The sequence below is a fragment of the Kockiozyma suomiensis genome, assembly GCF_038497685.1.
Source record: "Kockiozyma suomiensis strain NRRL Y-17356 unplaced genomic scaffold V2V93scaffold_3, whole genome shotgun sequence".
NCBI classification, from domain to species: domain Eukaryota; kingdom Fungi; phylum Ascomycota; class Lipomycetes; order Lipomycetales; family Lipomycetaceae; genus Kockiozyma; species Kockiozyma suomiensis.
The window spans coordinates 69,682-94,797 of NW_027117666.1; the positions used below are offsets into that span (position 1 = coordinate 69,682).

The window sequence follows — 25,116 nt, forward strand, 5'->3', positions numbered from 1 at the left end:
TCGCAGAGTCGTATAATGCAAATATAGATTGACTGTGATGCTTACTACTTTGGTAATAAGATTTAGAAAGTGCTTATTCAGGGTGGCATCACTTTTTGTATCATAGTATACTTTGACTGTCGCAACAGACAAAACAAGCAATGCAAGCAATGCAATAAATGCAAGATCAATTGTATTCCGCCATGAGGCTAGAAATTTTTACAGAGACTGCTAAGAGTATGAAGCTTTCGTTCATCATAGTATATTGATCTTGATAATTGTCTGTCAACCGTTTGTAGATCTGTTGGCGGGGATCTACATCTTTGGGATATACTGCTTTCGCACCGAATAGAATAACTGTCTAACCAGATATATGCAATCCTATTAAAAAATAATCAGATATCTCGTTATTTAGCGAATTTTAGTGTAATCATAGAATAATTCTTGGCCTTGTATCCATCTCTTGCCGAGTTTCATTGATGATTTTGCCCTAAACCGCAACTCCGAACGAAGTGTAGAATGCAGTTTTTTTTCTCCCAAGATTTACTCAGTCCTCTACATCTGGTTATATCTCCACCGGCGATCCTTTGCAGTTTTCCTGTATAAACAAGCAATGGCCAAACCTGGAAAGAACCCCGCCTTTCAAGAAGTTAAAATAGCTTCGGCAAACAATAATGCATCATCCTCTCTATCGCGTCTACGCAAAAAGATCCGTGATCTTGAGCGACTGCTCAAGCGCTCAGCTCAACAATCCTCTTCTGCCGGTGGCAAGGTCGGCAAAAATACAACAGCACTCGCTCATCGTGAACAAGAACGTGCATTAAGAGCTCTTAAACTTGAGCTTGCTTCCGCTGAGACTGGGTCTCAGGCGAAGAAGCTTGAAAGACGGTATCATCAAGTTCGCTTCTTTGAACGGCGGAAAGCAGATCGCAAAGTAGTCAAGGGTAGAAAAGTCTTGAATATTGCAGAGATTGCATACAAAACAGCTAAAGCTGGTGAAGATAAAGAATTAAAGTCGGAGTGTAAGCGAAAGCGAAAAGACGCTGAAAGAAAGCTGAAACTTGCCGAGCATGAGCTGGCTTACATTGTATGCTTTCCCGAGCAGCAAAAGTATGTCTCGTTATATGTCGACGGCGGACTTGAGCGTTTACTGAACGAGCGAACAAATGTCGAGAATGAAGACAAGACGGATAAAAAGAGACGCGAATGGTGGGATATTACAGGGCAAATGTTGGAGAGTGGACAAATTGATGTGAATACTCTGTTGTTTGGATATCACGGCGATAAGCCATGGAAGGCCGCAACGCCTAATAACAACACTGGAGTCGAAGATGACGATGGGCAGGAGCTTGAGCAGGCTGAATTCGATGGTGAGGAGGAAGAAGAGGACGAATTTTTTGAAAAATGATTTTGTCGTTGTTGGAGTTTGGGATCATTAAAGAGTCGTTGTATTTTGTTCGGTTATATTCTGCATCTTTGTTGTCTCTGGCATGGAACAATTTATGATAGAATTTTCAGAAATCTTTATTAAATTATTCACTAATCGTATATAGTGAAATTTCAATACAAGACATGCCTAATCCAAACAACAACATTACAAGAAAACAATCCTCATCCACACAATCCGGCCAAAAAATAATTTTATTTGATTTATTGGCGAATTTTTTCTTTCCTTCGACAACATATACCCAGGTCCAGAGAAAAATGAAAGCTGCCACGATCCGCTGTAGCAAAGAAATAGAAAAAGCAAAACTCCATAAGAACAAAAAAAAAGCACACAACGTACAAAAAAAAAGGATACGGACCACAATGCACGAAAATCTAAGAGAAAAGAGACATATATTAGAAATAAAAAGAAAGATACTGCTTCGGCAAATTCATTCAGATTAGTAGTAGCCGTATACACTTCTCTGTTTCGGTTTCCTTTTTTTTTGTATTTTATTTGCTTCAAAGGTGCCCACCCTGAATCATATTCTGATTTACACCGGCTGCGTTCTGCAACTAGTTATTCTGCTGCTGATTATTCTGCTGCTGGTTGTTCTGCTGCTGGTTCTGATTGCCGCGGGTACACTTCTGCCATGACGGGAGACCGCAGCCAAAACCAACAAGGACGTAAATGAGAAAGATAACAGCAATAACAATCATGACGAGCAGTCGCTTATTCTTCCACCACATTTCACGCCGCAGAGCTGTCGAGCGTTTGCGGAAAGCGAAGGCTGTCTGGTTCATATGATCGGTCTTGTCGACGAGATTCTCGATACGCTCACCGCGCTCGATAACGCGCTCAATGTTCTGAGACATAATATTCTTGACTTGGTCAATTTCCTGACGTACACCAGCGACGCGGTCCTGCGAGGAGTCGGCTTTGGTCATGAGCTGACCCAGGGTATGCGAGAAGGAGGCGAGGGCATAAGGCTGGTCGCACTCACCAACCTGCTCCTCAGTGAAAGTCTCGTTAAACTTGCGCTGCACGTCAACAAGGTAGGCAAAGGGTACACGACGCGGGACGGTCGAAAGGGTGATGGCGAGGAAGGTCACGCCGTCAGGAACTGCTTCGTTGGCGGCGGTGGTGATGTAGTGGACGAGCCAGTTGTTGTGTATGTAGGTGAGCTGGAAAATTTAGTGTTAGAGCAAAGCCTTTACGATAAACTCAACAGAATTGGGCTTACTTTGGTGTCATCCTCAGCAGGAATCTTAGGCAGGATGAGGGCCGCGACGGCATTAGCGTTTGATCGGAGGGGAGCATAGTCAGCGAGGACAGTTGTGCCATGCGCCACGCAGGCGTAGAGGACTAGAGATTGTCAGAACGAATGAGCAACTAGCAGAGGCAAATACAAAAGTAGCATAACCAAGATACGTACAGTTAGAAGCGGGCATAATGAGGATAGGGAAGGGGAAGAAGGTGAGCGGAAGAGAGACGAGATGGAGCCAGAAAGATCCGAGAGCGATAAGCCTCGGGGCTGATGCAGCAAAGAAAGGTGCCCTGGTCCAGCCCGGGAGCACCGCCACTTGCACAGCCGCATGCACCGCCAGCCGGATACGAGCACGAGGCTTATCAGATCTACGTCTGTCGCTGGTCTTCGTCGAGAGCAATCGCTGATAAAGAATTTTATGGAATATAAGAGTATAAGCTTACGGCAATTGGCATTTATATGCTTAATTGCGCTAATGTGTATTAGTACCCATAAATACACATCCTGCCTAAATCAAGTCATGAGCATTATTATGGGCCGCAAACACCGACTCCGCTTCGTCGGCGCGCCCGACGTCAACCGCCTCGTCTGCTATCCTCCTTCTCGAGCGCTGCTAACGGGCTTGTCCAGCGACTCAGTCCTACTTCAGTGCACACTACTGGCGGCAGTGAGAGCTGCCAGGCAGAAAATACATGCAACTATAGGAACATAGTCGAACGCGAGTCGAGCAAGTGCGGCGCCGAGCAACTACCACTGCGACCTCTCTCTCGCCCCACCTCCTCCTTCTCCGCTCACTTCTCGCTCCTTAGCCATCCTTCCCGTGCTCCTACGCAGCGATGTCGGACAGGGCATACATATCCCTGATCTTAAATGACGCCTATTTGCCTGGTGAGTGCCTTTGTCTCCGCGCCCTGTCGCGGCTAGTCGACCTCATGCCTCTCGCTAACACTGTCTTTTCTGCTTAAGGCGCCCTCACCCTCGCCAGCGCCCTACAACAATCGGGCTCAAATGTCTGCCGTGCTATCCTTGCCACACCGGCACATCTCTCTTCATCGTCACTCGCGGCTCTAGAATCCGCATACGATCTAGTCATTCCTGTGCCGGCGATCGCCAACCCGGCCCCCGCAAACCTCTTTGCCCTCGGTCGACCCGATCTGTACCTTTCGTTCACAAAAATCTTAGCCTGGAATCAGACTCAGTTTAAGCGACTTGTCTACCTTGATGCTGACGTTCTTCCCCTCGAAAACCTCGACCATCTCTTTGATGTCGATGGCGTAATCGCTGTGAGTAGCATTGCTCTTGCATTGTGTTGATTGTAGAGACTTTGCTAATTTCTTCATCGCAGGCTTGTCCTGACTCGGGGTGGCCCGACATATTTAACAGCGTATGTTTTCTTAAATTTTGTTTTACTAGCCCTTTTTCATTTCACGTGCATGCATCTACGATGAGGCAGTTACCTCGCTTTGTTTGCATCCTTCTTCTTGTGGCTAACACTCTCCCGGCTCAGGGCGTTATCGTGCTCACACCAAGCAACGCAGATTTTCTCGGTCTTTATGCTCTGTCAGAGTCTGGCGAGTCCTTTGATGGTATGTCTACGCCATTCCAATATGAATACCGTGTTTACGTTTGGCGGGCGCTGCATGTGAACCCTGCCACTGACTGATAGACTGACACTCTGTTGCCTCTTGCTTTAGGTGGAGACCAAGGCCTACTCAATACTTACTTTAGCTCAAACTGGACGCGGCTACCTTTTCTTTACAATGTCACTCCAAATGCGTCGTACCAGTATGTTCCCCTGCTCTTCCATGCTCGAAACCCGACGCGTCTTTGTAGAGTTCTTTCTGCTCCCGTTTCCGTTTCCGTTGGTATCTTCCTGACACCTCTCTTGTCTGACACCCGGCTCCCGCGAACAGTGGCTTGCCTTTGGCTCTACTTGGCAAGCCGCTGATTCATGCGCCCGTTAATCAACGCGTTTGTGTGGTTCATGCAACGTGCCCTAGCCCGACGACCACACTAGTACGGAAGCGGAAACTCCCAGATGCGCGTCATGGTTTATGTCAGCCCCGAGATAGTTATCTGTCTATATACGCAGTCTCTTTCGGTAGACTTAAGGGTAAAAGGTGCTAATTTGTTTTTTGTATTATAGATACATACCTGCTTTTCAGCATTTCTCGAAAGATATCAAGGCTGTGCACTTTATCGGCTCACAAAAGCCTTGGAACAAAGCGCGGCCGCCGCCACAGCCTGAGTCTCAAAGCAGGGCAGTACCAGAAGGATACACCACTGGCGAAGAAGTGTATAATTGTCTGCTGAGGCGTTGGTGGGAAATACATGACTCTTTGCCATTGCCGGCCGGAGATGCCTATGTAGAGGAAGAAGCAGCTGCCAGCGTCTTGCCCTCTCGTGAGCCGACGCCTATCCCTGTTGTCGCCGCGCCGTTCTCATTCTCGCGCATCACGGAATGGAATCCTGCTGCTTCTGTACCACCTGCTATTTCTACAGGTGAGGCGACGAATTTGCCTGCGCAGTTCCGTCACGATAACGCATGGGATCGTCCCCTATCGCAGTGGCAGGAGAGATTTGTTCCCCCGCCGGTGCAAATACTGCCAGAGTATGTGCCTAGTGAGTTTACACCTTTGCAAGAGCAAGTGGACTCATTGGCGATTGCACAGTCTCCCGAGTCACTGTGGTACAATGCTGAGCCAGCGTGGAATCCTCCGTCGCCTGTTCATCGCGAACCTAGTTCTCCGGCAGCTGTCTGGCACCCGCCAGAGCCAATAGACCGGGCACCTTCACCGTATCGACCGCCGCCTCCGCGCGAGGATACTCCTCCGCCACCTCCTATTTTTCCATGGGAAACTCGAGGTGGCCCGAAGACCGCTGCGCGCTCGTTTCCTGAAGACGAGTTGCGAATAGCTGCTAAAGCCGAGGCCGCGCGACGAGAAAGACAGGCAAGAGCTGCAAGAGCCGCTGCAATTGCTGCATTTAATGCTAGACAAAAGGCGCAGGATGATGCGAAGTTGAAAACTGTGGGCGCATTTGATGTGGAAGGGGAGAAAGAGGGTGCCGATGAGAACGCATATGGTGAGGATGAGGGAGATGTAAAAAGCAAAAATGAAGGAGCTGAGAATCTAAAAGAGGAGCTGAATGAGGATCTTACAGAGGAAAGGGAGATTGAGAAAGCTGAGGTTGCGGAGTTTGCGCAGGAACCTGCGCAGCATGAGACAAAATCATCGCCAATCTCGTCGCCGACTCCAGTTCGTGTTTCACCGCGGTCTGCGCTTGCACTGAAGGCTCCCTCTTCGACGAGTAGACACGCGCCATATAATGCATGGGATCGGGATAGCTCAATTACTGGATATGTGAGTTCTTTTTCGAATACGATGTTTGGCGGTAATGGTGTCGGTACAGATGTGCCGCTGTCGCCGGAGCCGACTAGGCAAGGATCTTTTTTTGGATTTCAAAAGGTGGATGAGGAAGGTGAAGAGGAAGTCATCGATGACGATGACGATGATGACGAAGGAGTTGAGGAGGCATGGGTAGGTTGGCTTGATAATGTTTTTGAAAGAGCAGTTACTAACGACAAGATGTACAGGATCCGTATAAGAAGCTGGATGAGTTGGCGAAGATGCCCGCGCTGCTAATCGCTCAGCACATGCAGACTACGACGCTGAAAGACGATGAAGAGGAAGCAGGAACAAGCGCAAATGCTTAAAAAGGCGACGATATCGTAGTAGATAGCATTTCTCTTTTGTATACTGCTTTGCATTTAGTCTTACAAATTGATACGTTGCAATGACAGCTTCAAATTTAAATATTAGTCAGTGATTAGTCATGACCTAGCCCTATATGTTACAGAAGGGACCTAATACTCGAAGTTTGTCCGTCAACAATCGGGATATCGAACCACAGCATCGAAGAATCCAATAGATGGACGCAGTAGCCGCAATGCAGGACCAACTCGGGTTTTTGGTGCCGACTGAGGCAGCGACACCTTCGTCGTCGTCGTTGTCGATGTTGTCGTCAGCGGGCGCAATGCTCACGAGCTCGGCCGCAACAACACTGACCTCGACGAGCTCGCCGCTCACATCAGCAGCCGCGATAGTAGACAGCGGCTTACCGGCTGTCGCACAGATTGGAAGGATCATAGGTAGTTTGATGATGGTCATAGTTGAGCAGACAGTAGAGGTAGATATACCAGACAGGCGTCTGGGCACCTTTGTCGCGTATCTGACCTCGCCATTCGCGTTGCTCTGCATGCTCATGGCTGTCGTGCTCAATCGCACCGCCGTATTCGCGTCAGTGAGAAGGCCTCGATCGATGCCATTTGCTCTTAGATTGCTGGTACGTTCAGTCGCGATCATCCAGCTTGTGCGGGCAATCGGCCCGCTGCTCGTAGCGCTCAAGTGCTACTCTCCCGGCATAGGAGCCTACCTGCCCCAATATTTTGCGACCGACTCGTGTCCTGGGCCTGACATCCTCTGGTCTTTGTACAAGGCTTTTTGTGCGGGCCACTTTGTCGAAACGTTTGCGAGCGCGCTGCAAGGCCGCGTGCCGGCGCCAGATACGGGCATGACATTGTTTGAGTACTCCTTAGCATTTCAAGAGGCTCAGTCCGCTCAGCGGCCGTCGGTTGAAATGCTTGTAGTTTCGCTGCTTTGGGCACTCAATTATCTTTCATTTTTACTTATTTCCGTGTTTGATTTGCAGAATTACCGCGTATGCTTTTTTCCAGCTATTTTTGTGTAATCAGTGGGTTCTATTTACTGACTTGTGGCTCTTGCAGCTCATTCCATCCTCCATCTTCGGTATGATCTCACTATCCTACTTCGCCGTATCGACCTTCCACGGTCGTGCGCAGTCTTTTCCAACTGTCTGGATCATCGGTTTTGCTCCCCACCTTGCAGTTCTTTACGTCATTATCCTCTGCGGCGCCATATATGGCCTCGCGACTATCTTCACCGGCGGCACCGCAGACTTGCAGGCAACCGTGCAAACAGTCAATATCTCGCTTGCCGAAGATTTCTATTCATGTTTGCTAAAACTCGGTATCCTCGTTCTCACGTCCGCAGCAGATGCAACGTACATGACCGAAGGTCCTTCTCTCGCTGTACCGGCTACCACTTGGATTGAGGCGCTCGAATTCCAAAAGAAGGCAGGCTTTGAGTACATCAATGATCCACCGGATACCTCTTCTACTCCGGCACTTGCGACTGGAAGCTTGCGTCATCGGGTAAAAATTTCTACTCCGACAGGCGGTGACTATACTGCATTTTCTGCGCCGAACAAGCAGCGACGACGACATAGTCGCAGCGGTCGACGGCGCAGCTCAGTTGGATTTTCTTCGTTTTCTGTGTCGTCCACTGCAACGCAGAGCGATGTTGGGTCGGGCTATGCAAGTCATAATGTCCGGGTTGGAAGTGGAGCTGACGCGAGTTCGGGTAGTGAGCAACGAAGAAAAGGCGCAGATCGGTTCCGGTGGCTTGTTATTGTCTATCGAGTACGTATGGCGTATCGACTTGTGCTGTGGACGACACGGGTATGTAAGAGTGTATTGAAGCGTGCTGCGGCGAATGCTCGCATTAAACTATTCGGCAGCGGCGGTGATGACTTTGAGGATGAAGACAACAGAATCGCGATGAGCGCTTTGGCCGAGAGGTTGACTGATGATGATTACTATTCTGCGTTTGTGACTGGGACTGAGCTTCCGGATATTGACGAGTCTGGGGAGTTTGATCCTGATCCGGATGACGAAGATTATGACGAGGATCTTGATGATGATGATGAGGAGGAAGAAGATTTTCGGGATGAAGAGCGCAGAGTAGTAACGACCTACTCTGAGCAAGATTTATTTCCTGAACTTGAAGACTCAGATATTTCTCTGTTAAGTTTACTTAATCCGCAGAGCAGAGAAGAGCGGCATTTGGCAAATGTTATGCGCGCTCATCTATCCACAAATCAAATCCTGACGCGGAATCGTATGATTCAGCAAGAGGTCGACGACGAAGGATGGGAAACAGACGACTCTACAGATTCTGAATACGAGACTGCAAACTTACTCGCGTTGATTGCTGAAATCCGCAGCTCGCGGAAAGTCGCGACTACAATTAATTCAGATGACGATGATGAAGATGCGACGTACCAGCCATCCTTGTGTGTCGTGTGCCATTGCAACCAGCGTAATATCGTGCTTTGGCCATGCAAGTGTCTTGCTGTATGTGAGGATTGCAGAGTCAGTCTTGCGGTTCGCAATTTTAAGGGTTGCGTGTGTTGTCGAAGGGATGTGGTATCATTTAGTAGGCTTTATGTTCCTTAGCCTATCTATGCTTTGTTTTTTTTAGTTTGTAAAACAGACTCATTGTAATGGAGTGTCATCGTATTTTAATGTATGCACAAGTTTGGGAAATACTTGTGTTCGTTGTTTTGTTTCTTCTCATGAATGTTATGCTTGAAATAATATTGTACATCAGTCTTTCTGCTATATGCTCGTACATACGAAACCTCTTATAAAAAAGCCTTCGATTTCACGCGCTTTAATTGACGAAGCTCTCTATGTAGCGGCATGATGACCTTTATGTTCGTTTAGCTAGCAGGTAGAGTTCAGTCGGTCATACATACACCCTCGAGTCTTCATCACCTAGTCTCCACTGCTTGAGTTCTTCAGGCGTCATCTCCGCCATCTCCGGCAGCACTTTAACAATAACCATATCAAACAAGAAATACAGTAAATGCTTATTCGCAAACTTATTTTCAAAGGGAGAAAGTAATTCTTCTACTCCAGAGAGCGCATCATCGCCGAGAACTTGCTTGCGCATACGTTCAGGTACCACACGGAGAATATTCTTGTGTACACGAGCAAGGATCTGTTTCTTTTCCTCATCGGAAGGGTATATTCTCGGTGCTGCCATCCTGCCATTATTTGGAAACAGAGCCTGTCTCGAAACAGCGAGTACCGAGCACGCAAACTGTGAAGTCATGATGTATGTGTTGAAGAAATGAGCTAGTAGTCTGTCGATCAAGGAACCGGGAGGTAAGGAGACAAGTGGAAGAGCGAGTAATTCAATAGTTGACATCAGCCAGGGTTGGCGGTCGCCTATGTTGAGTAATCGTGCAATTGTTGGGAAAAGGGCAATCGTGAGTAGCGATGCGCTCGCTGTGCTGCTGGAATCTGTTTTGGATGGCGATGGGGTGAAGAGCGGTTCATCAGGGACGGACCGCGCAAAGGACACCAGAAAAACTATTCCAGCCTGTAGAAACGAGCAGAAGGATATAAATGATAAAATAAAGCCCCGGACTGAAGCAGCAATTGACGACACTGTGTTACCAGGTATCACTGGCTCGGTGGGTACATGATCAACTTGTTCTGTCTCTTCGGGGTCGCCGTCGATTTTTAAGCTCTTTTCGATTACTTTGGAGATGATCTCGTGCACCATAAATGGTTCACTTAGTTTATCCACCACTTTCCACAAGACGACATCTGCGACAAGAGATCGGAGCAATGTTCGCTCTGTAGCCGAACCTAGGTCCTCAGACGGTAGCAGTACGGAAAGTATTCCCTTAGCTAGCACGGACAAGAATTTGCGCTCTGCATCGTCTGCAGAGGTAATATTTTTCTCTGATGCCTCTGATGCGACTGGCATTAACGCAGGATGTGGCTGCAAAGCATGAAACATCTCCTCAAAGGACTTACCGGCCGCGTACGCGGTGCCTGTCTTTTGTCTTGCAAGTTTATAGTCACGCAGATGAGCGTCGAGCACGAATGGCACATCGTCAAGGATAATCATTTCGAGTTCAATTTTTCGAAGTCGCTCTTCTAATGACCGTGTGACGTGAGCAACTACATGCACTACCTCATACACGAATGCGCGATCCACAACATCATCGCCGGCAATTTGGGAGTACCATACTAAGACAAACTGCCGTAGTATCAGCGCCACAAATGCATACAGCTCTTTGTCAAGATCGGGAAAAGATGTCAATGCTGGTAATATACTGTCCAGCGGTTTTTGAACGGAAGAAGCAGGCACGAGAATGTTTTTGATCAACGTTGTTGTCGCGTCGTCGGCTGCCGAGCCCGCTGCTGTTGATAGATGATCTGATGCACCGCTCGCATTTGCGGAGTTGCTGCTAGTGCTCGTCACGGCTGATGTGCCGTGCCGGCGCACGTTCGACATGAGACTGTAAATCAAGTGCTGGGCTGTAAAATGTTGCTTTGTGGCTGATATAATGTTTGAGGATTATCAAAGTTGCGATATCAAGGTTGCTACTGTAAGATCTCAAAATTTGATTTTAGGCAAAATTTTAGATTTTAGCAAAAATCTCAATTTCACAATTTAGATAGAATTTTGATAATTTCTCTGCTCTATTTCAACTTTTCAAAACCGAAAAAAACTATCCAGACCTAGGTTCAGCAATGGGTACGTTTCTGCTAATTTAAATCAATTTGATATTTGCTAAATATATCATAGGTGACGGTTTATTGTCGACTTGGCACGAAATTCGTCTGCCGCTCATCATCGGCACGACATTTTGCTATGTCTATTGGCGATACTGTTTTTACCAGCCTCGAGCTACAATTCCCAAGCGAGAAAAATCTGCGCGAGACCCCAGACGACCCGCTTCTGATGATGATGATGACTCTGATGATGATAGGGGGAACGGTGGCGATGAGAAGAAGGTTGGAGATGAAGAGGCTTTGGGAGATAGTTCCCCTGTAGTTGGATCTGAGTGGAACACCACGTCTACATCGTCTCAAACGCCAACACCTGCTTCACTTCCATCCAAAAAAGCAAAAGTTAGAGGTGCAAAGGTCTTCACTCGAAGAGCAGCGAAGAAAGATACACAGACTATGTCTGCGGCATCTGACATTCACATCTTTTACTCGACGCTCACAAATACATCAGAGAAATATGCCTCCAAATTGCACGACCTTCTGCGATCACATCCTATCATTTCTCAGCGCAGCATCACAGTACAGAATATTGACTATGTTGACGACCTTGATACCTTTTTTGTGTCACCCGCGCGCAGCCTCGATAGCGCTTTCTATCTTTTTGTAATTCCTTCGTACGAATCTGAGTCGCCACTAGACTACTTCATCGAGACTTTGAAAGATACATACAACGATTTTCGCATTGATTCGCGTCCTCTTCGACGGATTGGTGGCTATGCGGTCTTTGGTCTCGGAGACATGCTGGGCTGGGATCATATGTTTTGCTATCAGGCACTTCTTGTCGATAAATATCTTGGCAAGTTAGGCGCTCCCCGGGCGTTTCCTGTTGGAACAGGAAATGTGAAAGGAGAGATTGGGAAGGAATTCGAGGAGTGGACTACGCATTTACTTGATACTCTTGCGGATCCTAACGGTGTTGCGGAGATTCCAGATATCACTATGTCTGACGATGAAGGCGCAGAGGAAGCGCAGGATGAAGACGATCTTATCGATTCTGCTTCGGTCAAACTTTCGAAAAGTACTGATGCTAACGACGTTGTTGATGTTGAAGATATGGGTGTGATTATCCAAAATTCAAAAATCTCGAGTACAAAGAAGGAGATGGTTGGCAAGGACTCGCCAACGTATGCTTCCCTTACTAAACAAGGCTATACTATCGTCGGATCACACTCTGGCGTCAAAATCTGTCGCTGGACAAAGTCTGCATTGCGGGGTCGCGGGTCATGCTACAAATTTGCATTTTATGGCATCAAGTCACATTTGTGTATGGAGACCACACCATCACTCTCGTGCTCGAATAAATGTGTATTTTGCTGGCGTCATGGTACTAACCCTGTCGGTACTACCTGGCGCTGGCAAGTTGATCCACCCGAGGCTATTTTAAAAGGCGCTTTAGAAGGCCACTACAAAAAAATAAAGCAGATGCGCGGAGTGCCTGGAGTCCAGGCGGCGCGATTTGCTGAGGCCTTTACCGTTAGACATTGTGCGCTGAGTTTAGTTGGGGAGCCTATATTTTACCCCCATATCAACGAATTTGTAGGTATGCTCCATGAACGGCATATCTCCAGTTTCTTGGTTTGCAATGCACAGCATCCCGATCAACTCGCGCGTATGAATCAGGTTACACAATTATATGTCTCTATCGATGCTGCTGATAAGGAGTCTCTGCGACGGGTTGATAAACCTCTGCATCGTGATTTCTGGGAACGGTTCAATAAGTGTCTTGATATTTTAAAGACGAAGACTAACCAACGTACTGTTTTCCGGCTCACGCTTGTCAAGGGATTCAACGCTGAAGAAGTGCTTGGATACGCTCGTCTTGTTGGGCAGGCTATGCCGTGTTTTATTGAGGTTAAGGGCGTCACGTATTGCGGTAATTCTGCTGCACCGACGGGACCTGGTGCGTCATTTAGCAAGGGCTCAAAGGACACGCTGACTATGGCCAATGTTCCATTTTACGAAGAGGTATTGGCATTTGTCAAGCAGCTTAATGAGGCTCTTCATGATCAGGGGCTCGAATACGATATTGCTGCCGAGCATGCACATAGTTGCTGTATCCTCATCGCGCAGAAGAGGTTTAAGATTGACGGTGACTGGTATACGCACATTGCTTACGATCGATTTTTCGAGTTGCTCGAGAGTGGCGTCGAATTTGGCCCGATGGATTATATTGCCAAGACTCCTGAGTGGGCGCAGTTTGGATCGGAACAGGCAGGATTCAATCCTGAGGATGAGAGGGTGAAGCATAAGAGTGTTGTTAAACGGGAACAAAAATTGCAGGATAAACGGAATTTCCGTGAATCGAATTTGCCGGTAATGATTGAGGTGTAGATTCTCAAGACAATCTATACCTATGTACAATATTTATTTGAATTGACTTGTATATCTTTTTACTGGATGCGTGGCTGCGCCGCTATTGAGCGGGATGAGCGGGGCGCGGCGGGACCTGCAGCTATGTGCCGCATTCATGATTGCATAGATTCTAGAGTCTGTGAAGTTGTAGTGAACTGTAATAGTGTATGCTTCGCAGGATTTTAACTGATGCTGCTGGTCGGTAGTTGCACCTCGCCAAGGTCCAGGCTTCTCTCGCTCGTGATTTCGGTTGCTGTCTCCCGTCCGCGCACGTCTTTGCAGCTACACAATCAGCACCCATTAGAATCGCTTGTAGCCTAACAAAAATCACATGAAAAAATATTCCATACATTGCAAAGTACCGGATGATAGGTCTGCATGGCGAGGCATCTTCAATTCTTAGCGGCAGATCGCAAGCAAATTGTAAGTACTCTCTTAAAGAGCACTCTTTTCGCCGGCTGAGCAATCCAAGCACGTCTTGTCGATTAAGTCTTGTTTCATCAGATGTACCTGCTATATTTGATACTGTTGGGAGATCTAATGGAGGTGGTGTCTTTTTGGCTGCCATTTATGTGTATCGTAGATGAGAGTGGACTATCCAACTAATAAATTAAATAAATATGTTGATGACGCGCCTTCGAGGTTATATCGTGCGGCGACCGAGACAAAATTATCGGCCTTTGTAAAACATTGATCTACATCTCTTTCTTGCTTCCGTTTATCACCAAATTGTATTTCTAAATAATCTGAATTTAGCAAGCCTTTGAAATTTCGGCGTAATCGAAAGCTCAATCTCTTCTTTTTGTCCCAAATCTGACAAATAAAAACAGGAAACGACTTGACTATGACTTCGTTAGATAATTTCTCAATTGCCAAGCTATATGGCATCAATGAAGAGTTTATCATTGAGCAGCTTGAATACGCTAAGGCAATGCTTAAAGGAGAGATTGGAATTAAGGAATTCTATGTTACGAGTTATCCGTATACCGGGGCTGCTTTGATGCATGCCATTGTTATGGTGCTTACCTTTGTCGTTGGTACCTTTCAGGATGAGTACTCTCAGGTATGAATTCATTTAGTCCATGCAGAATCTGCTCATATTCATTTTTTATTTTTCAGGTTGACCGCATATGGTCGCTGCTCCCGGCGTTTACAATTTTGACATACGGAATTCATAGCTATTTGAACGACATTCCATCTCCTCGTCTCTGGATCTACATCACTATCGCCTTAATCTGGTCAATTCGTTTAACGTTCAATTTTGCTCGCAAGGGTGGATACTCTGGTACGGAAGATTACCGTTGGCAGGTTCTACGGTCAAAAATGAGCGACGTTCAGTTTACTATTTTCAGTATTACATTTATTAGTACAGCTCAGATTGCCTTATTGCTCAGCATTACAAGTCCGGCATGCATCTTGTACTACTCTGAAGACAAACCTATTGGAATTGTTGATTATGGGTTCATTTATGCTATGCTAGCCTGCATTATGGTTGAAAGTATCGCTGATAATGATCAGTGGAGTATGTGGCTTGGTCTGATTTTATATGATCGCTATACTGATGGACTACTGACGTTTTATAGATTATCATTGTGCAAAGTCTGAGTTTAAGAAAACGGGAAAGATTGCAAAGGGGTATACAAAAGCACAGCTCGAGCGAGGCTTCTGCACGTCTGGTTTATTTGCCTACTCACGCGTATGTCTTCTTTCCTTGTTGTTATTCGATGATAATTAATGATGATTTTAGCACCCCAATTTTTTTGCAGAGCAGTTGTTCTGGTGTATCCCATATTTGTGGACCATACACGTAACTGGCAAATATATCAACTGGACCATCTTTGGCGCTGTTGGATATGTACTGCTGTTTCAAGCATCTACTTTCTTTACGGAGTACATCTCCACTGGCAAGTACCCGGAGTATTCCAAGTATCAGGAATCTGTGAGCAGATTTCTGCCTGGCTTGAGCCGTTGGAGCGAGCCCGCAAAGAAAGAATAGTGAAGTAAATTTTTAATGTGAATCTAATGTGTATATATCTAAATTTGGCTTCTTTCAGAGAGCAGCAGGAAAAGATGCCTTGTAATTATTTAAACACCAGACTAATCCATACAAACAGTCTAAATCCAATCAGCAGCAGAGGCATTGTATAATAAATAGATATCATACAACAGCACAGCGCCAGGCAATTCCGAAATAAGGTTTTGTAACCGTCACCAAAAAAGGGCTCGACAGTTTTGCTTCTCGAATGCATCCGCTTCCTCAGCACTGAACTTCGAATCCGCTGCCTACCGATTGGCGATCCCTATTTCTGCAGCTCATTGGCATTAGGCAGAGGTTTCTCTTGCGTATTTCTATCTTGGAATCGCTAATTATAAGCAGTGGCGGTGCGTAATTAGACATCTACGCTCTTTAACGCCTTTTTCTCCTTCCCACTCCTCGCCAAAGTTCGTCTGTGTCTGCCGCCATCCCATTGAAGCAGCAGTAACAGTCGAACTCTACAGCACTCACGCCTTCTCCTTACTCGTCTGTCGGGCCTGCTGGTGGCGGGCCTGCTTCCTCCAATCCCTCGCTGGCTTCAGGAAACACCGCCGCCCGCCCGACTGAGTTGTCGAAGATCGTCGGCGCGCAAATTGTCGTTCTTGTTTCTACAATCAAGGAGGACAAGTGGGACGCGACTGTTAAACAGATCAAGCAGGTTTGTTATGGCTTGTTTGGTACCATTTGAGGCAGTTTTTTTGGCTAATACTGGGCTGTCTAGCTCTGCGATCAAAACGGGCCAGAAGTGTATCAAAAGTATCTTCGTCGTCTAATTTCGATCCTGTTCTCTACATCGCCCTCGCGTACGCAAGAGAATCCGGCGATCAGACGTCTTTTGATCGAAGAGGTTACTATTATCTCCACTAATCCCTCTCTATCGCATAAATTTATTGATTCGATTGCACTTCCTGATAACGACGTCTTTAAGGATTTCCGTCTCGGTTCATTCTTTGATAATCTGTCGCTCAATCCTTTTCAGAAAACTATTTTATGTTTGGCTACTAAGACCACTGCGAATCAGGATCTTAGATTTCAGGGTATGCCAAAGTCTGAATATTTTTCCTTCTGTAACAACTGAACGACTAACCTTGTAACACTTTTTCAGCGTTTGACATCCTTTCTGAAAATTTCAATTCTTTCCTATCGATTATTAGAGACCCTTCTCAGTATTCAAGTTCGCTTTCGGATGAAAGTTTGCTTCTGATTGTCGATCAATTCAATCAGGAACCTCTTGCCCCTTTCTTCACTTCCGATTGTCGCTCAGCTTTATACTCTGCAATCAGAGCACGATACTCTCCATCGCAACCTCCCGAATCAATCTCTTCAGTCATTCAGCTTTCTGCGGATTCTCAACCCCCCATGGAGTCTCTTCATAAGTTGATTGCGTCGCTGGGTCCTGGCGTTCCGCAATCGATCGAAGATCTTGTTTACGATAGCAAAATCGTGATCTCAGTCGCAAATGAAGCCAGCGAATTTGAACTCATTGACGAGTTGGTATTCTTTCAGCCTTCATTTTTTGCTCTAGATGTGTTTTCCTACCTGGCACGTCAAGGAAAGTATCCATTGCAGAAATTTCTCGAGGCGAATCTTGTAGGCGATGCATCGGCATTTGTTGCCGCCATCTTGAGCTTCCTCGATGTGAAATCTAGTACCGAATATTCTTTACAGCAACAGCAACAGCAGCAGGAGGCTCAACTGCCAGAGCAGTCTGACTCTCTGTCGCTCCATGTGCAAGTTGTGCATGATTTACTACATGTTCTACTGTCTCAGTATGTCTTCGATCTTTTCTGTTTTTGGCTATATGATGCTGACGCAACTCATCCAGAACCATTCCTCCCGAACTTGTGGACAAGTGGGAGCATGTCCAAGCGAAATGTATCCAAACCTATCCACGTCTAATCAGCCTCGGACGTGGTCACGACTCTGCGGTATTGGCCAACAGTAACGAGACTGGATTTTCAGTGGAAATTGAAAAGAGAATGAAGTACTATTACCAGCGGATGTATGAGCAGGAGATGTCAATTAGTGATGTCATTACTCTCTTGCAAGAACTTCGGGTATCCGATGATCCTAATGAGCAGGACGCCTTCGCTTGCATGGTGCATTCACTCTTTGATGAATATCGCTTTTTCCCCGACTATCCATTGCCGGCTCTTGCGACTACTGCTGTACTTTTTGGATCAATAATTCAATTTCATCTGATTGAAGATCTTCCTTTGGCGGTCGCGCTGCGCTTCGTTCTCGAGGCGTTAAAGGAGTCACCAGATGCCAAAATGTTCAAATTTGGTCTGCAAGCTCTTATGCAATTCCAGTCTCGTCTCGATACATTCCCACATTATTGCACCCTATTACTACAGATTCCCTCATTGGAAGCAGTTCAGCCCCAACTGATTGCCAAGCTGAGGGCGGTGGTTCTGAAAGACGGTGGACTTAATGGCGACACAACCGGCGACCATTCCCTGGATAATGATAGGCCTGCGCCACCACCGCCTTTTCGTTCCTTGCACTTGGACTCTGACCTGGCTGGCCCCAGCGAGACTGCGGCAGAAGATCCGGGCGAGGAACTGCAGGACAAGGTTTTGTTTATTGTCAATAACATTGCCCCAACAAATGTCGACCAAAAATCTAAAGATCTAAAGCTACTTTTAGATGAAAGATATCATCAATGGTTCGCAAACTACTTGGTTGATACTAGAGCCAAACAAGAGCCTAATTTTCATGACCTGTACATGCGGATGCTTGACATCGTTAATGACAATCGTCTTAACAAACAAGTTATCTCGAGTACTTATGCAAGTATAATTTCGATTCTTAATTCTTCGGATGCAGCTATTTCATCTCAGGAGCGCAGCAGACTAAAGAACTTGGGTTGCTGGCTAGGCTATTTAACACTTGCCCGAGATAAGCCAATCAAACACAAGAACATTGCTTTCAAGGAGTTATTGATCGAAGCGTTTGACACCAGTCGGATCGTTGTTGTATTGCCATTTGCATGCAAAGTATTAGAAATGGTGATGAAGTCTCGCATTTTCAAGCCGCCTAGTCCTTGGGTGATGGGTATTTTGAGAGTCATGATTGAGCTATATCAGTTCGCGGACCTTAAACTGAATCTCAAGTTTGAGATTGAGGTGCTCTGCAATTCTCTTGACGTCGAGATGGAAAGCTTGGAGCCTTCGACTGTTATTCGGGATCGATCGCTGAAGACGGATTCGATTGAAGCTACCGGACAGACGATAGACGTAAATAGAGATTTAGATCGTCTTTCGCTTTCTGGATATAACCGGGTTGACGGTCGATTATCCGCTCGACCTGCCGATGCAGTTAGCATTGGTACCCCTACATTGCCTGTCAGTTATCCTCAAATCTCAGCCAGCAGTGCATTGACGACACACCCTGCTTTAAAGAAGATTCTGCAGACCGCGATCGAAAAGTCTATTAGGGAATTGATCACTCCGGTAGTCGAGCGATCAGATACGATTGCGCAGATCGCGACAAAGGAGCTTACAACCAAGGATTTCGCTCTTGAAGGCGATGAGGAGAAGTTGCGCAAAGCGGCCCATAATATGGTTCATTATCTCGCTAGCAGTCTGGCGCTGGTAACATGTAAGGAGCCTCTGCGACTAAATATTGGGAATAATTTGCGGTCGTTACTAGTTGCCAGCGGCTACCCGGAGTCTACGTTCAGTCCTGAGGTTCTCAATGCGACGATCAACGAGCATCTCGATGCTGCCTGTGCAGCCATTCAAAAAGCTGCTGTTGATAAAGCAATCGCAGATATCGATGACGTTCTTGCGCCAGCTTACGCCGTGCGTCGACGTCATCGCGAATTAAGACCGAATCAGCCATTTATTGAGCAGTCCGCTTCACGATACGCTCTGCAGCTTCCTGATCCTTTCCGACTTGCTCCACCAGGATTGACTAGACAGCAGCTGATGGTATACGATGACTTTGGCAAGTTTAAGTTGGGAGGTCCGGATGGACTGTCAAGTGGCGAATTTGGTGCTGGAGTTGATCATACTGGTGTGCCTCTCACATCACAATCCCATCTTTTGCAGCAACAACAGGCTCAGGGTTCACTGCTAAGCCAGTCCCAGAGCGGTCTACAGCAGCAGCAGCAACCTATGGGCCTCCCTCAGAACAGGCTGATGCCGATGCTTCAGCAGCCGCCGTCACTGCAGCAGAGTCACCAGTTTGACAACCAGCTCCACGGGTCTCAGACAGCGAGTCAACAATCTGTCGATGCTGTTGGAGGAATGGGCGATGTGAGTCGACTATCTGCGTCCGGAAAAGTATCAGCTATCGAGCAGACTCTTGCGTCTATGCAGGTGAGCACTAATTAGTTATTTGAATAAAAGACAGTGCGGCTAACACTAGGAACATTTAGACGGCGATTGACGCGATGATTAAGACTATCAAAGAGATGCCTGATGGGCCGTATGAGCAGCTCCCAAATGACGATCGCCTGAAGGCGATGGTGAACTCAATTTTGTCAGTAGCAAACCGGAGTCCTTTGCGCGACCAGGTCATATCACGCACGTCCCAGTTGACAGTCAGTGTTTTATTTACTGTAGCCGACTCGCAGCTTGCGCGGGAAGCGCTCGGTTATCTACTTGCCCGACTTTGTGATTTGTCTGCCGCTACCTTAAAGGAGGTTGTTTTGTGGCTGATTTTATCTGAGGATGAGGTATGTTAATGGCCCTTGTTATAGGAAAGAGAAAGACGAAAAAAAAAGACTAACTGATATCATGACATTTAGCGCAAGTTTAATGTGCCGGTTATGATCACGCTTATAAGACTGGGACTCGTTCATCCACAAGAGCTTGATCTCAATTTGGCAAAGCAGTTGACTGCTCATCGTCTGCCGGCGATTGAGTTTACAGCGAACCTGATTCACGAGGCGCTACTTGGAGAGAGACCATGCGCTCTACGAACTGACTTTTCGCTTTGCTTAGAGGCTATGGAGATGCTCGGTTCGCAGGCGCAACCCGAGCCGATTGCCATTCAGCTGATACAAGCGCTGCAGAATGCATCGCTACCGAGTGTGGCCGGCTCTGACATTACGGAGAAGGAGATGATGCGGTACATCTTCAATGAATGGGTGAGACTGATTCAGCACCCAGCTCAGAGCGAGAAATTGTTGAATGTATTCATCCTGCAGCTAGCCGGGAAGGGAATATTGGACGACGACAAGTATCTTGGTGTGTTTTTCCGAAATGCGCTCGAGTTTTGCTTGGATGCGTATGCCAAGGACCTGCAGTTGCGGATGATGAATAACAATACTGTTACCTCGAAGGATGGCGTTGTCTCGATTGACGCACTCGCAAAGTTAACAGTTATGCTGTTCAATATTCACGAGGACAAGGGGGAAACTACGAAATCTACATACTTGAGATCGATTATGAGTGTATATGTGCTCGTTTTTGCTCATGCGCATGAGTCGCAAGCTGATGCATTCAACGGACAGCCGTTTTTCCGGCTGTTTTCTAGTATTTTGTGCGAGTTTGTTGAAATTGAGGAGACGATGACGGAGGTCAGGGACGAGTTCTTTCTGTTGATGGCTGATATGTTGAAGGTGCTGCAACCACTTGCATTCCCCGGGTTCACATTTGCATGGATGACGCTGATTTCGCACCGGATGTTTATGCCGAAGATTTTGCAACTCGAGCACAAAAAAGGATGGAAGCCGTTTGTAGAGCTGATTGAGCAGCTGCTGAGCTTTATCGGGATGCATATCGTCGGATCCGATTTGGCGGACAGTGTTCGGTATATCTACAAGGGCACGCTGCGGATAGTGCTTGTGCTTCTACATGATATTCCGGAGTTTCTGGTGCAGTATCATTATAGATTATGCAACGCAGTTCCGATCTGCTGTATTCAACTGCGAAATTTGATATTGAGTGCGTTTCCGCAAAACATGGCGCTTCCGGATCCGTTTGCGCAAGGGTTCAAGATGGAGCTGTTGCCAGAAAGCCAGCAGGATCCATTGCTTGCGAGCGAGCCTGCAGAAGATTTGCAAGCTCTGGGCATGCTCGAGTTCGTAAAGACATATTTGATTGCGGCAAATGCGGAGACGATCACGCTTGAGCCGCTGCTTAAGGAGCTTACGATTACGCCCAAGACCGAGATCGGACTTGGGTTTTCGACAGTGACTATAAATCGGCATGCGATGAACGCGCTTGTGCTGTATATTGGACAGCAGGCTGTTGTGGATATGAAGCGCGGCGTGGCCGGCGCGAACAGCTCTGGGGAGGTTGCGTTCGATGCAAAGACAAATTATGTGACGTTCTTGACAAAGCTAGTTCTTGAGCTTGGAGCCGAAGGGCGGTTCTTTTTGCTTAGTGCGGTCGCGAACCAGCTGCGGTATCCGAACAGTCATACTTTTTTCTTTACTAGTTTTGTGATGTATTTGTACGAGAGAGCCGAGTTGGGCGAGCAGCAACAGGATGTGCAGGAGCACATTGCGCGCGTGGTGTTGGAGAGGTTGCTGTGTCATCGACCGCATCCTGTAAGTTTGAGTCTTTTTTGAATCTTTTTTTTATTTACTTTTTTTAATTTTTTTTGAATCGAGTTTACTGACAATGATTGAAATAGTGGGGCCTCCTCATTGCGCAGGGTGTGTGCCGGTCCGACGTGCGACAGCGAGCGCCAGGACTGATTGAATGATTGATTGTACAATAGTGGGACGGAAGATACGATAGATGAAGGGGTGTAGTATGAGAGATGTCTTGCTATTGCTTTATGAATTGCGTTTTGTATTTATGTTAGTTTTACTTTTGAATGTGCAATGTATGTAAGTTACCTACCTATGATCAGCTAAGCAGAGCTGTCTGAATAGGGTTTATAGCATGAGTCAGCAGCGACTTCCGAAAGCGGCTACGGCCTCCCCTTGCGTGCGGCCCGAGTGGCTGAGCGGACCAATCACGCGGCGGGGCAGCAGAGGCGGCGTGCAATAAATTCGGGCCCGCGTCCGCCTGCGCTTCTTTCCGCTTCCTCCCGCGAGTCTGCCGCTGCCCTAGCCCAGCCCCTGTCCGCCCCTTACCCGCACTCGCCTCAGCAGCTCTGATATATCATAGTTTACATCTGAGATGGCTATCGTGGACATTGTCGCCGAGGATGCTCTGTAAGTCTTGGCTGACGTTGCCCTTTATCGCATTGTATTTTCTTTGTGCTGACTTTTGTCTAGGCGATCAATCAAGGATGACCCCCTCAGCGTCAGCTCAAAAGACTCGGCTCCACTCTCCCCTCCCATCCCCTCGCCTCCCCTCCACCACAGCGACCCTTCAGACTCTTCTCAGGATTCATCTCAGCCTGCCGAGTCTGCGCCGTCTGAACCCGCTGAGCCCGCCGAGCCTGTTTTGGTAGTTGACAAGCCTGCTCATGACGCTCCTGAAGCTGATGACGAGCCGCCTGCCAAGCGCGTGAAGTCTGAAGATGTTGTGTCTGAGACCGCGTCAGCAGTCCCAGAGCCAGCTCAGACAGTACAGACAACTCAACCAACTCAGACAGTTCAATCGGCTCCTACAGAACCCGTCAGCGCTCCTGTTGAATCGGCCTCTGCTGCGGCAGCTGATCTCGCCACCACACCGGCTACTCCAGCAACAAACGGCTCCCCGCTACCAAAGCACCAGACAAAATTTGCGCATTCTATGCTGCGCTCACTAAAGCGTCTCAAAGATGCCTACCCTTTCCTCGTTCCTGTCGATCCCATCAAGCTCAACATTCCCGATTATCTAAATGTCGTCACAAATCCCATGGATCTCTCTACGATGGAAAAGAAGCTCACCGCCGGACAGTATAGTTCTATTGATCAGTTTGTTACCGATTTTGATCTCATTGTCAGCAACTGCGCTCGCTACAATGGAGCAGAATCAAAGATTGCTGAAATGGGACGCAGTCTAAAGAGCTCGTTTGAGCGCCAACTGAAGCAGATGCCGCCGGCTGAAGTCAAGACTGAGTCCGGGGCGAGTAAGCGAAAGAAAAGTTTCCCGCCAAAGGATGTTGCCACTGATCAGTCCTTTGCGCTGACTCCCTCTGGGATTCCAATCATTCGTCGCGACTCGACTTCGGCCGAGACTGGTCGACCAAAGCGTGAAATTCACCCTCCACGGCCGAAGGACCTTCCCTACAGTGAAGCTAAACCGCGACGGAAGAAATATGCTGCCGAGCTCAAGTTTTGTGCGTCGGTTCTCAAGGAATTGCAGAGTAAGAAGTATGAATCTTTTTCGTACCCGTTCTTGCTGCCAGTTGATCCTGTGGCGCTGAATTGCCCGTCATACTTCAAGATTATCAAGAAGCCGATGGATCTCAGCACTATCCAGGCGAAGCTCAATAATAACGAGTATGAGACTGGAGATGAGTTTGAGGAAGACGTTCGGTTGATGTTCCGCAATTGCTACAAATTTAATCCTGACACGTCACCCGTTAATGTGATGGGTCACCGTCTGGAGGCGATCTTCGATAAGAAGTGGACTGAGAAGCCTGCTCCCCCTCCAGCTCGAGTGTCCGAGTCACCTGCTGAAGACTCTTCCGAGGAGGAGTCTGAGGAAGAAGAGGACAGCAGTGATCAGATTAACCTGCTGGAGCAGCAGTTGATGGCCATGCAGAGTCAGCTTCTGATGATGAAGAAGGCCAAAAAGGACGCGGGTAAGAAGAAGAAGAAAGAGGTTTCCTCAAAGAAGAAGTCTTCGAAAAAGAAAGGAGGACGGACAAACTCGACATCCTCTGCGCCTGTGCCACATGTGTCATATGACATGAAGAAGGAGCTTTCAGAGAAGATCACTGAACTTTCTGCGCCTAAGCTTCAGCACGTGGTTAAGATGATTCAAGAGTCGATGCCGCATTTGAAGAATGCAGAGCAAGATGAGATCGAGCTTGATGTCGACCAGCTTGATCCGTTTACGCTTGTGAAGCTTTATAATTATGTGACAAAGAACACTCCTGGAGCGACTGTGAAGCCATCAGTTTCGACGCCATCATCGGCGGCGAGGAGCAGTAAAAAGAAGGACCAGAAGAAGAAGCTTGCCAGTTTGGAGAAGCAGCTAAAGACGATGCAGAATTCTGATAGTGAGGACTCGTCGTCGTCTTCGGAGGATGACTCTGATGAGTCGAGCTCTGAGGAGGAGTAAAATCTTCTTTGTTTTATCTCTCCTCAACAATTGTATATTTATTTATTTATTTTATTTTTTTTATTTTTTCTTTCTCTTTTCGTGTTGTGGACACTCTTTTTGTAGTGCAGGACAGGTAAAGGGATGAAGAAGATTGCGCTTGGGAGTATGGATAGTTTCGTTCTTATTAGTATTACATATTTGATAAGTGGGCGAGTGTACGATATTTGATATTGAAGTGTTTCTGCGATGTTTTTGCAAGGGAACGGAGTGCTGATTATTATAAGCCAATACGGAATGAATAAACAGTAAGATTACGGAATGAGCAGAAAGGAGCATAAATAGCTGTTAAGAGAATTATATTCAGTATTATATTCAGTTATATCCAACATCAGCAATCATAACCGGTAGCAGTAGGAAATATTAGACAATTATCCGGCCTGTTGCAGCCCGAAGCAGCCGCAGCCCGGAGCACGGCCAGCACTCGCCCGCGGCAGGCGC

The 25,116-nt window shown here is 47.1% G+C and overlaps 10 protein-coding genes across 10 annotated transcripts; 7 read left to right on the forward strand and 3 right to left on the reverse strand.

The window, feature by feature from the left end:
* Window positions 1-542: 542 nt before the first annotated feature.
* On the forward strand, window positions 543-1,596 carry V2V93DRAFT_365052 (uncharacterized protein). The gene has a single exon (XM_066908985.1). The coding sequence runs from the start codon at window positions 593-595 to the stop codon at window positions 1,385-1,387; it is 795 nt and encodes a 264-aa protein (XP_066767252.1). The 5' UTR covers window positions 543-592; the 3' UTR covers window positions 1,388-1,596.
* A 384-nt stretch (window positions 1,597-1,980) lies between these two features.
* Window positions 1,981-2,856, reverse strand: V2V93DRAFT_390131 (synaptobrevin-domain-containing protein; the record flags this gene model as incomplete). The annotated part of the gene is made up of 3 exons (XM_066912389.1): window positions 1,981-2,589; window positions 2,649-2,770; window positions 2,841-2,856. 3 exons carry the CDS (start codon window positions 2,854-2,856, stop codon window positions 1,981-1,983), a joined length of 747 nt encoding a protein of 248 aa, XP_066767253.1.
* Window positions 2,857-3,305: 449 nt separating this feature from the next.
* Window positions 3,306-6,495, forward strand: V2V93DRAFT_147155 (nucleotide-diphospho-sugar transferase). Its single transcript, XM_066906862.1, has 7 exons — window positions 3,306-3,560; window positions 3,639-3,955; window positions 4,018-4,056; window positions 4,180-4,258; window positions 4,367-4,457; window positions 4,819-6,211; window positions 6,268-6,495. The coding sequence occupies exons 1-7, from the start codon at window positions 3,509-3,511 to the stop codon at window positions 6,385-6,387; spliced, it is 2,091 nt and encodes a 696-aa protein (XP_066767254.1). The 5' UTR covers window positions 3,306-3,508; the 3' UTR covers window positions 6,388-6,495.
* Window positions 6,496-9,134, forward strand: V2V93DRAFT_147156 (uncharacterized protein). Its single transcript, XM_066906863.1, has 2 exons — window positions 6,496-7,391; window positions 7,459-9,134. The coding sequence occupies exons 1-2, from the start codon at window positions 6,603-6,605 to the stop codon at window positions 8,986-8,988; spliced, it is 2,319 nt and encodes a 772-aa protein (XP_066767255.1). The 5' UTR covers window positions 6,496-6,602; the 3' UTR covers window positions 8,989-9,134.
* V2V93DRAFT_365059 (PXA domain-containing protein) lies at window positions 9,094-10,922 on the reverse strand. Its single transcript, XM_066908986.1, has one exon. The coding sequence runs from the start codon at window positions 10,844-10,846 to the stop codon at window positions 9,281-9,283; it is 1,566 nt and encodes a 521-aa protein (XP_066767256.1). The 5' UTR covers window positions 10,847-10,922; the 3' UTR covers window positions 9,094-9,280.
* Window positions 10,923-11,037: 115 nt separating this feature from the next.
* Window positions 11,038-11,332, forward strand: V2V93DRAFT_399408 (uncharacterized protein; the record flags this gene model as incomplete). Its single annotated transcript, XM_066912560.1, has 2 exons — window positions 11,038-11,089; window positions 11,141-11,332. Coding segments are annotated over exons 1-2 (195 nt in total), but the record flags the coding sequence as incomplete, so codon positions are not given.
* Window positions 11,083-13,517, forward strand: V2V93DRAFT_365061 (radical SAM superfamily-domain-containing protein). Its single transcript, XM_066908987.1, has one exon. It carries the CDS (start codon window positions 11,521-11,523, stop codon window positions 13,453-13,455), a length of 1,935 nt encoding a protein of 644 aa, XP_066767258.1. The 5' UTR covers window positions 11,083-11,520; the 3' UTR covers window positions 13,456-13,517.
* Window positions 13,165-14,283, reverse strand: V2V93DRAFT_365063 (uncharacterized protein). Its single transcript, XM_066908988.1, has 2 exons — window positions 13,827-14,283; window positions 13,165-13,758 (listed from the first exon to the last, which is right to left on the reverse strand). Exons 1-2 carry the CDS (start codon window positions 14,042-14,044, stop codon window positions 13,659-13,661), a joined length of 318 nt encoding a protein of 105 aa, XP_066767259.1. The 5' UTR covers window positions 14,045-14,283; the 3' UTR covers window positions 13,165-13,658.
* On the forward strand, window positions 14,161-22,384 carry V2V93DRAFT_384569 (CCR4-Not complex component, Not1-domain-containing protein). Its single transcript, XM_066912221.1, has 11 exons — window positions 14,161-14,539; window positions 14,596-14,998; window positions 15,060-15,172; window positions 15,224-15,415; window positions 15,963-16,169; window positions 16,233-16,548; window positions 16,617-17,280; window positions 17,337-19,836; window positions 19,896-20,195; window positions 20,268-22,016; window positions 22,103-22,384. Exons 1-11 carry the CDS (start codon window positions 14,321-14,323, stop codon window positions 22,172-22,174), a joined length of 6,735 nt encoding a protein of 2,244 aa, XP_066767260.1. The 5' UTR covers window positions 14,161-14,320; the 3' UTR covers window positions 22,175-22,384.
* Window positions 22,385-22,504: 120 nt separating this feature from the next.
* V2V93DRAFT_365069 (Bromodomain-containing protein) lies at window positions 22,505-25,097 on the forward strand. Its single transcript, XM_066908989.1, has 2 exons — window positions 22,505-22,631; window positions 22,695-25,097. The coding sequence occupies exons 1-2, from the start codon at window positions 22,597-22,599 to the stop codon at window positions 24,634-24,636; spliced, it is 1,977 nt and encodes a 658-aa protein (XP_066767261.1). The 5' UTR covers window positions 22,505-22,596; the 3' UTR covers window positions 24,637-25,097.
* Window positions 25,098-25,116: the final 19 nt, after the last annotated feature.